The sequence below is a fragment of the Natrix helvetica genome, assembly GCF_964273705.1.
Source record: "Natrix helvetica genome assembly, chromosome: 7".
Taxonomy (NCBI): domain Eukaryota; kingdom Metazoa; phylum Chordata; class Lepidosauria; order Squamata; family Natricidae; genus Natrix; species Natrix helvetica.
In genome coordinates this window covers 13,012,137-13,026,639 of record NC_138558.1, presented here as the reverse complement: position 1 = coordinate 13,026,639, position 14,503 = coordinate 13,012,137, and the positions used below count along the sequence as shown (strand labels likewise).

The 14,503-nt window shown below is 44.5% G+C and overlaps 1 protein-coding gene across 4 annotated transcripts in view; it reads right to left on the bottom strand.

Annotated features, from left to right (window-relative positions):
• Positions 1-2,817: 2,817 nt before the first annotated feature.
• The window catches only part of ARHGAP24 (Rho GTPase activating protein 24), a 446,035-nt gene continuing 434,349 nt past the window's right edge, over positions 2,818-14,503 (bottom strand). For all 4 annotated transcript variants that reach the window (XM_081959210.1, XM_081959211.1, XM_081959213.1 and 1 more), the window contains 2 exons: positions 12,301-13,372; positions 2,818-4,184 (listed from right to left, as the gene is read on the bottom strand). In XM_081959210.1, coding sequence (XP_081815336.1) covers positions 3,941-4,184; positions 12,301-13,372 — 1,316 coding nt within the window. In that variant the 3' untranslated portion in view covers positions 2,818-3,940. The remainder of the gene's footprint in view (positions 4,185-12,300; positions 13,373-14,503) is intronic.

Sequence of the window (14,503 nt, the reverse complement as noted above, 5' to 3'; positions counted from 1 at the left end):
ATCGGCCAGTGTGGAATATGGGACCGGCCAGGCAGCTAGTGTTTGGTGTGGAAATTTCCACTGTAGATGGTGGTACATGGAATGCAAAATGTTGCAGATAGTGCAATGCAGTGGTGGGTTTCGGATCCATCAGATGAATATGCGCAGCGCGCATATGCATCCTTACCTCTTGCGTTGCCCCCGCGAGCCTCTGTGATGATCCAGCTGCTCAGCGGAGTGTCGTGCAGGCGCTATGCACTCCGGGCGCTTGTGCAGAAGAGCTCAAATACAGGGAAGGAGTTTGGGCGGGCGGGCGGGCGGGCGGGCAGGTGAGCCCTCCGGAGCACCGTACCGGAACAGTACCCGGTGCTCCGGGGAGGTACAGTACACTTGAACCGGGGTGTTCCAACTGCAACCCACCACTAGTGCAATGTGAAAGGAGTAGCGTAGCCTTCGCCGACTGGAATGAGGTACTGTTGCTGTTGTGGCACCGGGATGGCAGCGCAGGCTGGCCAAAGGAATGGGTGTTGGCAACCCGCAGTCCTTTCGTCCCCCTACTTTGGCTCCCTTCGGCTGAACCCACCAGTGGCTCAATCGCCCCTCGCTCTCCCTTTCCAGTCACTCCTCGCCTAGCCTGAGAAGGTAAGGGCGGGGGGTGTTGACTCTGTTATATATTCTGTGAGGACATTCCCCATTTATGATTTTCCTCAGCTGGCTTTCAACAAGGAGAAGGGGGAAATGGGGAAGCCAGATATGTTTAACCATGTGCATGTGATTGAGTAAAGACTTAAAGTGATTTGTCTAATGACCATAGCAAAAAAGGAAGTAGACTCGGCACACCTCACTTAACATCCGCTTCACTAAATGAAGGACGTTTCCAGCCCACTTGTGGTTGCAAGTCAAGGACTTGAGGATCTGTCCTCTGGGACAAGATTTTCTCGTATGATCTGGATGACCCCAAGCTGCTGTTGATTAGAAGATCCATGAAGAGTTGTCTCTTCACCCAGGACTTTGGCAAAGGGAAGGGAGGCTCCTCACTTCATTCATTCTTCATTCCAAGAACTCTGCCGTTATTGCCATCTTTTCTTTTCTTTTTAAACTCCATCCCTTTTATTAGTTTTATTGTAATTTCTTTGTTTTGTTGTGACAAAACCTATGACTGTTGTAGCATCCCCATGGTGACGTGATCTAGTTTGATGAAAAGAAGGACTAGGGGAGACATGATAGCAGTGTTCCAATATCTCAGGGGTTGCCACAAAGAAGAGGGAGTCAAACTATTTTCCAAGGCACCTGAGGGTAGAACAAGAAGCAATGGGTGGAAACTAATCAAGGAGAGAAGCAACTTAGAACTGAGGAGAAATTTCCTGACAGTTAGAACAATTAATCAGTGGAACAAGTCACCTCCAGAAGTTGTAAATGCTCCAACACTGGAATTTTTAAAGAAGATATTGGATAACCATGTCTGAAGTGATGTTGTCAACTCATAAAGCATTTGCATACCTGTTAGCAAGTTGCCATGGTGAGAAAAGGCAGGGGGAGTGCATTCCATGCATATGTTCGGCTAGAGTCAGATCTGAAATTACTATAGCAGGTTTTTGAGGCGTGCACCTCTTTGGAGAATGTGATTTATGACGCAGACTGAGGGGAGGGAAGAAACGGGGGCAAAGTTCAGCCATAATTTAAATGAGGTCATATCTGACTGCAATGGGGTATTGCTGAAATGGTGTTCCGAATAAATGACTGGATTTCTTTTGAAACTTGGCTCGAGGCTCATGAATTAATTAGTGCATTTTTTGGAAATCTGAGTCTGTAGGGTTTCCTGCCTAAGCAGGGGGTTGGACTAGAAGACCTCCAAGGTCCCTTCCAACCCTGTTATTTTATTCTAAAATTCGGACGCTTGTCAACCGGCTCATAGTTATGATGGTTGCTGTGCCCCCCAAGCCACGTGATCCTCTTTTTGTGACCTATGGACAATTAAAGTCAACGAGGAAGCCAAATTCACTTACCAACCCTGTTACTAACTTAACAACTGCAGGGATTCACTTAACATGTTGCCAAACGGGGCAAAACTCACTTAACAACTATTTTGCTTAGCAGCAGCAATATTGAGCTCCATTGTGGACGTAAGTCAAGGACTACTTTTTATCCGCTCTATTAGAATATGGTGAATGGCTCTTCTTGTTTTTCTGAGGTTTAAGAAAAAGCTATCCTTTGGTACAAGTCAGTTAGTCAGTTGGATAATGATCAGATTTTGGTCAGGATTGTGACATAGTTAAAAACTATCTTCTCTCAGTAGTGGGATTCAAATAATTTAACAACCGGTTCTCTGCCCTAATGACCAGCTGGGTAGGCGTGGCTCGTTGGTCATGTGACTGGGTGGGCATGGCCAGCTCGACGTCACTCAAGTCGATGGGCGCTTTGTCTTAGCTGTTACAATGTAATAAGGGTTAACCGGAGAGGCAGTTTCTGTAAGCAGGGCAATGAAGATTAGGCTAGAAACAACACCAGAATGTTCCCTTCTTGCCTTCCTTACAGGATTAGCCCTGTAAAGTGGGGGGGAAAACAACATGAGATTTCTTCCAACAACCGGTTCTCTGAACTGCTTAGAAAGTTAACAACCGAATAGGTGTGAACTGGCTGAACCCCACCACTGTTTTCTCTCCTTAAGATGGCCCACTCCCAGAATTCCAGTGCAAATGATGTGTATCTAGAGGGTATAAGGAAGCGACCATAGGAGAGATTTTTGAATATGTATGTGCACAGTTCAGGACTGACAGCCATAAATGAAATATTAGAAACACAAAGAAAAAAGGGGAAAATAAAACAAGCATAGTCGGTGCTCATGTCGTATATTTATAAAATTATGTACAGTTTTTTTTCCCCTTCTGGGTTTTTTTCTTTTTCTTTTTGGTCATGGGCAACTCAATTGGCATAAACAGCACAATCACACAATACTTTTTTTTGGTTGCTTGTTTTAATAGCTAACACTTTATATATATACACACGCAAAGACACAAACTCTTGTGTGTGTGACGGTGTGTGTGTATAAATATACATATATTATATATATATATATCTATATATATTATATAATTAATTCTGCAGTGACAGGGCAACCGAAGGGAGGGGAGAGAAATAATATACAAAATTAGCTGATTATAAACACAAGGCCCAAAAAATAGCTTACTATGTTAAGTGCAAGGGAGAAAAAGCTGGATTGCAATGAAGTTAACATTGGACAGTTTCAATATAAGACTTGCATTAAAATAATCTTTCGCCTCTTTCTATCGCACCCCTCCCCCGTCCCACATAACCTATTTAAAATCTAGATGCCCAAAGCCTGCTGTAACACGTAACAGTAGCATGATGATGGATTGAGGAGTAAGGATTTCTCCATTGAGAGCAACTTGCAGACATATGGTGGGTGAATGCAGTCTTGAAGAGTCTCCGGAGAGCTCGTAACATTACATTGAGTGCTAGCCTCAGTCAGGTGACCAGTCACCTGTTACAATAAAACAGTGTTTCTCAATCTTGGCGACTTGAAGGGGCGTGGACCAGCGGCGGGTTCCGGCCGGTGCAATAGCCACTGTACCAAAACGGTGCTTTAGAGAGCCCACCCGCCCTCCCTTGTTCCTTACCTGTATTTAAGCTAACTGGGCTATTTGCACCTGCAGTGTATGGCGCATGCGCGACGCTCCGCCAAGCAGCTGGAATGTCGCAGGGTGGTGTATGCGCATGCGTGTGTAGCGTGCATGCCCGTGGTGGACGCCTGGTCGCGTCGCAGCGTACCAGTTGCGATGGGATCCAGAACACCCCACTGGCATGGACTTCAACTCCCAGAATTCTGGGAGCTGAAAGCCACGCCCCTTTAAGTCACCAAGGTTGAGAGACAATGCAATAAAATACCACAGCTATCCTCTTCCCAGAATCCCACAGTCTTGTTGAGCGGCGGGAACAGCCCTCACTGGATCCATATGGTGTTCCCTCGCTCTGTCCTCCGCGGCTCCACCGTCAGTTCCCCGAACGTGGAGAAAAACTGCTCCATCTCCTTCTGCAGCATGTCGTTCCGTTTCTCCGCGTCATCTTTGGCCCGTTCGGCATTGCGCATTTTGATCTCGACCATCGTGAACTTCTTCTTCTCTTGATCCAGTTCGTCGTGGAGGTTCATCATTTCCGTCTCCAGGGAGAGATTCCGCTGTTCAAGGCTGGGAATGGAAAGTAGGTACACAAATGAGACAAAAGCTGACAATTACTTGAACAGATTTTCAGTTTGCGATTCTGAAACAATCATCAGACAGAGAACCTCTGCAGAATCTGCTCACTTGTTTGACTCTACTTTGGTATCTTCTTGGGAATATAAATCTGTTTGATCTCTGGTGACTTTGTTTTAGGTCAGGTCGATACATTCTCACTGATGACACGGACAGCCAATTCTCCTAGTTTTGTGGTATTCTCTGAACTTGGTTGTTTTCTTGCAGATGTTTAATTCTCCAACTACAGGGGTGGGCTTCCAAAGTTTCAGCAATGGATTCTCTACCTGGTTGCTGGATGGGTATGGCCATGCTGAGCGTGGCCTAGTTGGCCTCCTGCACCATGGCTGGAGCCTGTTTTTGCCTTCCCCAGGCTCTAGAGGCCTTTCTCGAGCCTCCAGGAGGGTGAAAATGTCCTTCCTCAAGCTTCGGAGGCCCATTTCTGGTCTTCCAGAACTTCCGGGAGGCCCGTTTCCCCCCCTCCCCAGAGCTTCCGCATGGGCCCTGCACTTATCTCACTTCCAAAATGGGCCGTGTGGTGACTCCTGGGAGGGGAGGGGCACAGTAGGAGGGATGGGGTGGTGTGCCCAGCCAGGGATGGGATTTGGAGGTTCTCTGAACTGGCCATAACGTTAGCTACTGGTTCTCCCGAACCTGGGCAAACCCGTAACAGCCCACCCCCTACCCAACTAGATAATATCATCACTGCTAGAAGGGACTGAGATTTGCTCTCTGTTTATGTACAAGCGGCTAGCACTGATGAGGTTACCCAGTTGAGTAATGGAACGTCCATTAAGAAAGCAACCAAGCTCACAGAGCACCACCACAGTTCAATCAGGAGATATAAATATTTTCTTCTACTTGCTTCCTATCTCCTGTATGACTCTGGGTACCTTACAGGACAAAAAATGAGAAGTTTATGGCCTGTGTTTTTATTCATGTCTATTTTCTTTTGTTCTTTTAGGGCAGGGGTCTTCAAACTTGGAAAATTTAAGACTTGTGGACTTCAACTCCCAGAATTCCCCAGCTAGTCATGCTGGCTGTGGAATTTTGGGAATCGAAGTCCACAAGTCTTAAAATTGTCAAATTTGGGGACCCTTGTTTTAGGGTATTTAGATTTTGATTTAATCCCCCCCCCCCTTTGTCTTTTGTGATGGTTTTAGACTCCTGAATCTCGAAATTTCTTGCTGTTAAGTTTTCTTAGTAGTCAGGATAGTTTTAATAAAAAATGGGAAGGAAGGAAGGAAGGAAGGAAGGAAGGAAGGAAGGAAGGAAGGAAGGGAGGGAGGGAGGGAGGGAGGAAGGAAGGGAGGCAGAGAGTAGGGAAGGAAGAAAGGAAAATAGGAATGATTGAAGGAACTAGGTATGTCTAGATTGATGAACAGAAGGATTAAGAGTGACATGATAGCTGTCTTCCAATATTTGAGAGGCTGTCACAGAGATGAAGGAGTTCCAAAGCAGCTCCAAAGCAACTGAGAGCAGGACAAGAAATAATTAGTGGAAGATCATTAAAGAGAGATTTGACCTAGAACTAAAGAGAAATTTTCCTGATGGAGAACAATTCATCAGTGGAATGGCTTGCCTCCAGAAGTTGCGAGTGAAGAAAACAGGCAGCCATTTGTCCAGAATGGTATAGAATTTCCTGTCATGAGCAAGGGGTTGGACTAAAAGACTTGATTACCAAGGTCTCTTCCAACCCTATTATTCTATGTTCTAAGGAAGGAAGGAATGTTTCATTTCATTGACGCCTTTCTAATTGAACAACATGGGCACAAGATGCCAACATCCATTAATCGGAAATCATCTGTAGCTATGAAAGGGGACAACAAAAGTACTTGTGCCAATAAATCCCTTCAAGGTTGTGTGTACTTAACTATATTGCCAGTCCTTTTGTTAATTCATTCACAGGAAGAACAGCAATATATATTCTATTTCTGAACTCTACTTTCTGATGCTGTAGCATGAACACCTACCAGCATATTTTGCTGAATAAAAACGCTTATTGATAAGCAAGATTGTCATACTCCCAAATAATTAGATTTCTTCTTATCATACTGGAAAAGTGGACATCAGATATTACTTATTACCATGTGGGGAAAGCAATCGCCCTAACATAAACTACTCCAACATTATTAAATCAGATATTCAGGGATAACAGAAACTCTATTTTGAAATAAAACACTTATGCAAAGATAAGAAAGAGGAAATTGATGTAAACAAGGTCAGCAGCAAATCCTTACACAAGTGCATACCGTTTCTGCTATTATGTTAGGCGCAGTTTTATTGCAACTGCCATTTGAATGACTGGCATGAAAAAAAAAATTGCAATACTTGAAACGAAGCATCTTATGAACAAGTATTTCACAGATCTCAGGAGTGTTTTTTTAAAAAAATATTATGGGGAATGGAAAACAAGGAGGACTGCCAATGTCATTATTTAGTGCAGGAATTATGTCATGGTTTTCTCACTAACTGTCCATCAATTGTCGACTTCGCTAGACTTCAGAATATAGGAATGAGTTCTACTCATGTTTCCTGAATGTTTATATGCTTAACAAGGCATAAACAAACACATTTATTGTAGGCCAGTTTTTAAAAATTATACTAACTCATCACTTTGCCTTTTAAAAAATATTTATGCTAAGGTCTTAGGCTGTGCAGGTGTTCCATTCTAATTCCAGGCAGCACACAACAGATAAAACAACCAACAATCAGAACAAAACACACATAGGACACACTAGCCTCCCCCCGCAACAGATAAAACAACCAACAATCAGAACAAAACACACATAGGGCACACTAGCCTCCCCCCGCCCCCCGCCCTGGGGTGCATTCTAAAGTCTAACAGGATCAGGGCAATCTGAAGCTCGGTGGACAAGACTTATCACAGGTAAACACCAAAATAGAGAAGGGATGCTTTCTAGGTAACATCAAATGACACTGTTTCAAGGATGGTACCTGGAGTGTGTCTACCCTGTTGAACACATGGGATGAGCAGATGCAAAAACTACCATATTTTTTGGAGTATGACGGACCTTTTTCCCTCAAAAAAGAGGGTGAAAATCTGGGTGCGTCTTATACACTGAATACAGCATTTTTGGCCTCCTGAAACCCCACCCCCATTTTTTGTCCAAAAAATGGCATGCATACCCTTTAGGTGGCATCTAAAGTGCTCCTGGGGGCCGAGGAGGGCAGAAATGAGTGAAAAACAAGCTGTTTTTTTGCTTGTTTTTGCGCCCCTAGCCCCAAGGAGAACTCTATAAGCCTCCTAAAGGCTATTCATGCCATTTCTTTGGACAAAAAATGGGCCTGTTTTCGTGAAAAACAGACCATTTTGGGGAGGTCTGCAGGATGCAAAAACTTTTTTAAAAAATTTGCCTCTTCAAAATCTTATACTCCGAAAAATACGGTATTGTTGGGACAGTCTGTTCTGAATTGTGGAAACCATCACAAGTAATAATATAAAAAGTGATAAAAATTAATGGAAGAGAAAAAAAGGATTATGAGTAATGAAACAGAATTACTACATAAAAAGAAAATTAGGTTGTAGAAAACATCTTTCCTGGGTAAAGAACAGATGAGAAGAGATCTCACCACTTTGTCCTGACATCATTTTATGAAAAAACCCATGATAGGGCCTCAAAATTTCCAATGTTGCCTATCCCTGACATAAACAGGCAGGGAATCAGCCACTGCATCTGAAGTCCACAAGTGTCGGGATGAAGAGAAATCTTCTCACTTGCAAAGATGAAAATATGGAACTGGTGCTGCTACTCCTGACTGAAGATCTTGTTTAAAGGTTAAGGTTCCCCTCACACATATGTGCTAGTCGTTCCCGACTCTAGGGGGTGGTGCTCATCTCCGTTTCAAAGCCGAAGAGCCAGCGCTGTCCAAAGATGTCTCTGTGGTCATGTTTCTGGCATGACTAAACGCCCAAGGCGCATGGAACGCTGTTATCTTCCCACCAAAGGTGGTTCCTATTTTTCTACTTGCATTTTTACCTGCTTTCGAACTGCTAAGTTGGCAGAAGCAGGGACAAGTAATGGGAGCTCACTCCGTTACGCAACACTAGGGATTCGAACCGCCGAACTGCTGACCTTTCTGATCGACAAGCTCAGTGTCTTAGCCGCTGAGCCACCGCGTCCCCCATGAAGATCTTGTTTACATCTTCATAAAAAGCTACCTCTGTGGTCGAATTATTTCCTTTAGAACCGAAAGGAACTATTCTTCCCTGCCTTATCTTCCTTATCTTATATGACAATGGATACCTATTGTCACTAAGACTGGAAGTCACATTCTCTGGACGCCACTTGTATGTCCTGCTGCTCAGAAATTTTAACTTCTTCCTTTCTCCAAGGATGAGGTTGATATTTGGAAAACTCAACAAAGGCCAGAACTGCAAGGAGCTCCTCACAATGCAATTTTTTTTTTTTACTTTTTAGTATTATTTTTAAATCCGCATCTTTTCTGGTCCCAGCTTTACACAGAACCATCTCACGACTGAAATGTTAAAAGTCATTTATGAGGCTCATTTGCAATTTTCCATAAAAGAAAGCAAAGCTCCCCCTGAGCTCATTAAAACCTTGCTATGAATCTGAAGCAGCAATCTTTAGAGAGAGTCTTTTTCCATCAACGGCTGCTCTGAAAAGTCATTTCTTTTTCCAAGTGTCTTGAGCTCTGTCCCACAGCATCCAACAAAATAAATTGTGGTATTCATTAGTATTCACGGCAGAGTTTTTAGACTACTTGATGGCAGAATGGAAGATGAGACAGATGCATAATCCCCTAAGAGATAAATTAAGCTAAATGCTGACCTTTTCCCCCCTTTGTCTCATTGTTCATGCAGTGCTTTATGACATCCCATGTATAATTTAAATGATTTCCCCCCCACCCCCCTTTCCATCTATCTGAAAGGCCCATGTGCCACAATTCTAACTCACCTGACCACAGGTAGTGCTTGCTTAACAAGTAAGGTACTACATTTAGGCAACAAAAACGGAATGCACAGGTACAGTATAGGTGGTACCATGCTCAATAGTAGTAACTGTGAGAGGGATCTTGGAAGCCTAGTGGACAACCATTTAAATATGAGCCAGCAGTGTGCAGCAGCTGCCAAAAAAGCCAACACAGTTCTAGGCTGCATCAACAGAGGGATAGAATCAAGACCACGTGAAGTGTTAATACCACTTTATAATGCCTTGGTAAGGCCACACTTGGAATACTGCAGTTTTGGTCACCATGATGTAAAAAAGATGTGGAGACTCTAGAAAGAGTGCAGAGAAGAGCAACAAAGAGGATTAGGGGACTAGAGGCTAAAACATACAAAGAACGGTTGCAGGAACTGGGTTGTCTACTTTAATGAAAAGAAGGTCCAGGGGAGACATGTTAGCAATGTTCCAGTATCTCAGGGGTTGCCACAAAGAAGAGGGAGTCAAACTATTCTCCAAGGCACCTGAGGGTAGAACAAGAAGCAATGGGTGGAAACTAATCAAGGAGAGAAGCAACTTAGAACTGAGGAGAAATTTCCTGACAGTTAGAACAATTAATCAGTGGAACAGCTTGCCTCCAGAAGTTGTGAATGCTCCAACAATGGAAGTCTTTAAGAAGATGTTGGATAGCCATTTGTCTGAAGCGGTGTAGGGTTTCCTGCCTAGGCAGGGGGTTGGACTAGAAGACCTCCAAGGTCCCTCTGTTATTTTATTCTATCCAATTCATACATTTCATAGCTTGCTTCCCACAAGCAGAGTCAACAGAGAAGTCAGCAGTGAGCTCAGAAGTTGCAATACACGAGGCCTCATTTGCTTAATGACCGAAGTGGAAGTGACATTGTAATTCTAAGTACGGTCACGGGACAAAGTTGCCAGTCTCAGTTATGGTCATTAAGCAAAGACTATCTGTAGTAAATCATATATTGGCCTTTCCCCTCTTTGATCAGGAAGAAATACAAACGGCTCAAATTAAATTGTTTCTATTCAAAACAATTTTGAATTGTTTGATGTTAAACAGAGGCATATCCTGGTCAGTTGTGTGACTGCCTCAGTATCATATAAAAGCTATTATCATAATGATCATGTAGATTTAGTTCAATGAAAGACAGTAAGATTTATTAAAAACCAGCTGTGTGTAGACGAAATTGACTTACTTACTTTCTTTCTCTCCTCCCTCCCTCCCACCTTTCTTTCTTCCTGTCTGTCTTCTTCCCTCCTTCCTCCCTCCCTCCCTCCAACCCCCCCCTCTTTCTTTCATTGCATATTTCTAAAACATGCAAGAGGTGCTGATGGTTGGCACTACTGATTTATGTTCTACAAATTATGGGACTAGATCTATGTGATCCAGATGAGGCAACCTATAAGAGAGACTTAAGGACACATTTAGTCTTTGGTATTGAGTCAGTTATGTCGATAACACCAGGCTAATGGCAGAAAGTGAAGAGGAACTAAAGAGGCTCTTGATGCAGGTGAAGGAGGAGAGTGCAAAAGTTGGCTTGAAACTCACATTAAGAGAACTAAGTTCATGGCATCCGGCCCTCTCAATTCCTGGCAAATAGATGGGGAAGAAATGGAGGTAGTGACAGATTTTATTTTCCTGGGCTCCAAGATCACCACAGATGGGGACTGCAGCCAAGAAATTAAAAGACGCTTGCTCCTGGGGAGAAAACTATGGCAAATCTAGACAGCATACTAAAAAGCAGAGACACCACCCTGCCAACAAAAGTGTGTATAGTCAAGGCAATGGTTTTCCCAGTTGCAATGGATGGCTGTGAAAGTTGGACCATAAGAAAGGCTGAGCGCCAAAGAATTGGGGCCTTTGAACTCTGTTGATGGAGAAGACTCCTGCAAGTCCCTTGGACTGCAAGGCGATCAAAGCGGTCAGTCCTAGAGGAGATCAACCCTGATGGCTCTTTAGAAGGCCAGATCCTGAAGAGGAAACTCAAGGACTTTGGCTATCAAATGAGAAGGGAGGACTCACTGGAGAAGAGCCTAATGCTGGGAAAGACTGAGGGCAAAAGAAGAAGGGGACGACAGAGAATGAGGTAGCTGGATGGAGTCACTGAAGCAGTAGGCGTGAGCTTAAATGGAGTCCGGGGGATGGTAGAGGACAGGAAGGCCTGGAGGAACGTTGTCCATGGGGTCACAATGGGTCGGACACAACTTCACAACTAACAACAGCTGAGTCAGGGGCACACTCTTAAAAACACATGAGGCCAAGGGAAAAACTGAATCTGATGTACTTAAATGTAAATTATGTCACCTTAATTTATTTTCCCATATATTTAAAAGTTTTCTTCATATGACCCATTAAAAATTACAATTTTCTGGCATGTTTTGGAAGGACTTGGATCGAAGCTGAAGTTTTTTGGGGGCAGGAGATGTGCCTTGTCTATGCCCCTGATCTAGATGCACCAATGGTCTCACTTAGTGTAAGTTCACTTGGTATAAGAACAATCTGCTAGTCTGGTTGAAATTGAAGTTGGACTCTAACCCAGTGAACAATTCCTTTGCCTCCAGGTATGAAACCACAGACAGGGATTTCTGTACCTCCAGCACTACCTTGGAAATCAGTCTGTCAACTCGCGAAGCATTTCTGACCTGCTCTTGAGTTGCCATAGGCAGGGGGGATGACGAACCGAGCCTCGCAGCTGCAGCAAGAGAAATGCACTTCAGTCAAAACAGAAGCACATTCCAGCCATATCTATGTCAAGGCCATCTCCACGGAGACCCACAGTGGCTAGAGGGAGGGACTTGTACAACCCACCAAGTTGCTTCGTTGGGGAATGTGACTGATGACACACCTTGGGGGGGGGGAAGGGGGGGAACAGGGTCAGAGCCAGGGCATGAATTAAGGGAGGTCAGAGTTGGCTTCACTTGGGAACATGCAGAGATGAAGCTCCTAATAAATAACTGGAATTCTTTTGAAGCTTGGCTCGAGGCTCATGATTTAATTAGGACATCGGTCGGAACCCTGACGCAGCCTTCCCTAAATTGCTATATGCCAGAAATGGAGTCCATTTCTCATAATCCCCAACCAGCCTATATCTTGGCTTCAGAAATTTCTTCCGCTGAAATCTTACCTTTTTATCCTCGTTTCGTACTCCAGCTTTTGTTTCGTCATTTCCTGCTTTAAGCTGGACACCAGGCTGTGCAAAGCACTGTGATTGCCCGTGTGGTTCACAAATGTTTCACTGTTGTCACTGCTGCTCGTAGCCCTGCTGCTTCGCCCCCCCACGCTTCTCCGGTCAACTTTGCTCTCACACTCGGCAGGGTTCAGGAGATTGTCCTGTTGGGGCTCGTCTAAAACCGGGTCTTCAAAATTGCTCCCGTAAAAGTCTTGCTCGGGACACGTGGTGGTGGAAGAGCGGCAGGAGTTGGAATGTTCAGGGAGGGATATTTCGCACGAGGACGTAGACCAAGTGGCACTGTCCACGCTCTGCTTATCTTCGGCGTTCACTGCCGAGAACTGTTGGTGGACGTTGTCGTAAGTGGAAAGTCTGTTGTGTTGGCCTGAATCGCTCATAGGCTCCTTCTGCTTGTTGTCTCTCAAGGTCACATACCCATTAGGCATCCAGCTCTGGCAACGGCTGTTCAAAGAGTTGCTGTGGGCATCAGTGCTGGAGATACCCATTCGCACCCCTCCGTTTGGCACGCTGTGCGTGCCCATTTTGGTTACTGGCCCTTTCAGAGAAGATGTTCTTCTGGTCTGCAAAGTACCGTTGGGTAGAGAGGGTGATGTCTTCTCCTGACTCTCTACAGAACTGCTGAAGGAGCCGTTGGTGACTATGCCGCTACCTTTATTAAACGCCGGGTTCTTTTTCACCGTAAGGGGTGGACTCCTGGTCATGTCCAGTTTGTGAATGCTGTTCCTTGGACTGTTGGATTTGCTTCCGGGCTGAGCCGTAGGAGATCCATTGTCCACCAGGGTTCTTTGTGGAGATTCAGGCATGTCCCATGAACATCGCCTTACAGGGGATGTCTCCTTGGTATTATTATTCTCTCTGTTCTGGAGTTGTCCAATGATGACTTTCTTTTGGACCTCGTTGTTGTTATTGCAAACCTCCTGTCCACTTTGGGACTCTGCATCCTTGGGAAACAACAGCTCATGTTCGCTTATCATCATGGACATCAATTGCTGGACCACCACAGTACCTAATAGAAAATAACACAAAAAAATCCAGGTTCAGCATGCCATAACTTTTTTTGGGGGAAATGCTACATCTGCACATACTTTGCACCCAAGTTTTATCTTTGCATGAGATCCAATGTCTTGTGGCAGGTTTATTTTCCAATTTGGGGGGGGGGGGAAGAGGAGACTTTCTCATCTAGAAAGTTTTTGCAATCCTCATTGGTCATGAGCAAAGCAAGGGGCAGGATCCAATCTGGGTTGGTCACCGGGGCCAGAGGTTTAGTCTTCCAAGCTTTCAGACTCATACTGGAGGCCATCCTCAGGGAACATCTCTCTCTCTCACACACACACGCCAGAATGTTGAGTGAGAGAAGTTCCCTGCGGAGGGGCTCTAACATGAGTCTGAAAGCTCAGAAAATGAAACCTCTGATCACAGCGACAGACCCAGATTGGACTCTGCAACATTATGCTGGGACCTGTATGTTTGCCTTCATTCATGAAAGCACCAGTGTTGTTTATCTACAGTATAAAAATGGCTGTGTGTGTGTGTGTGTGTTCCAGCATAACTCTGGAACACCTCAAGCAATTTCAACCAAACTTGGTACACAGATGACGTACTCTCTGGAAACAAATACTGTGGGGGTAAGACACCCCTAACACCCCTCGGTGTGTGTGTGTGCATGTGTGTGTGTTCCAGCATAACTCTGGAATGCTTGGGCCGCTGAAATGAAAAGGACTGTACTATATCTATAGTGTCAAGTCACAGTACTTTTGACAGTGATAGTGTGCATTTTGGATTCAAGTTCTGTTAAGCTACAGCCTGTTGTGCCTTAAAATTACTTCTAATGTACAGCACAGTGGAGTTGCCATGGTAATGGCTTCACAGTACTCCACAAGGGGGCTCCCTCTAATACAGGATTGGGATAAATACATACCCGGGCTATGTCAGGTTATCAGCTAGTATCACGTAAAATAGTCTTTGTGCAAAATAGGTTCTCTCCCTCTCTCTTTTCCCCCTCCCTCCCTCCCTCCCCATCCATCCATCCCACTTCAAGAAGAGAGCAACCTAGGAAAAGAAATGTTCAGCATCTCATTGTATACCAAAATAACTCAACTAAAAAGTCCCATGATTTCCAGCAGTAAATGAAGTTTGA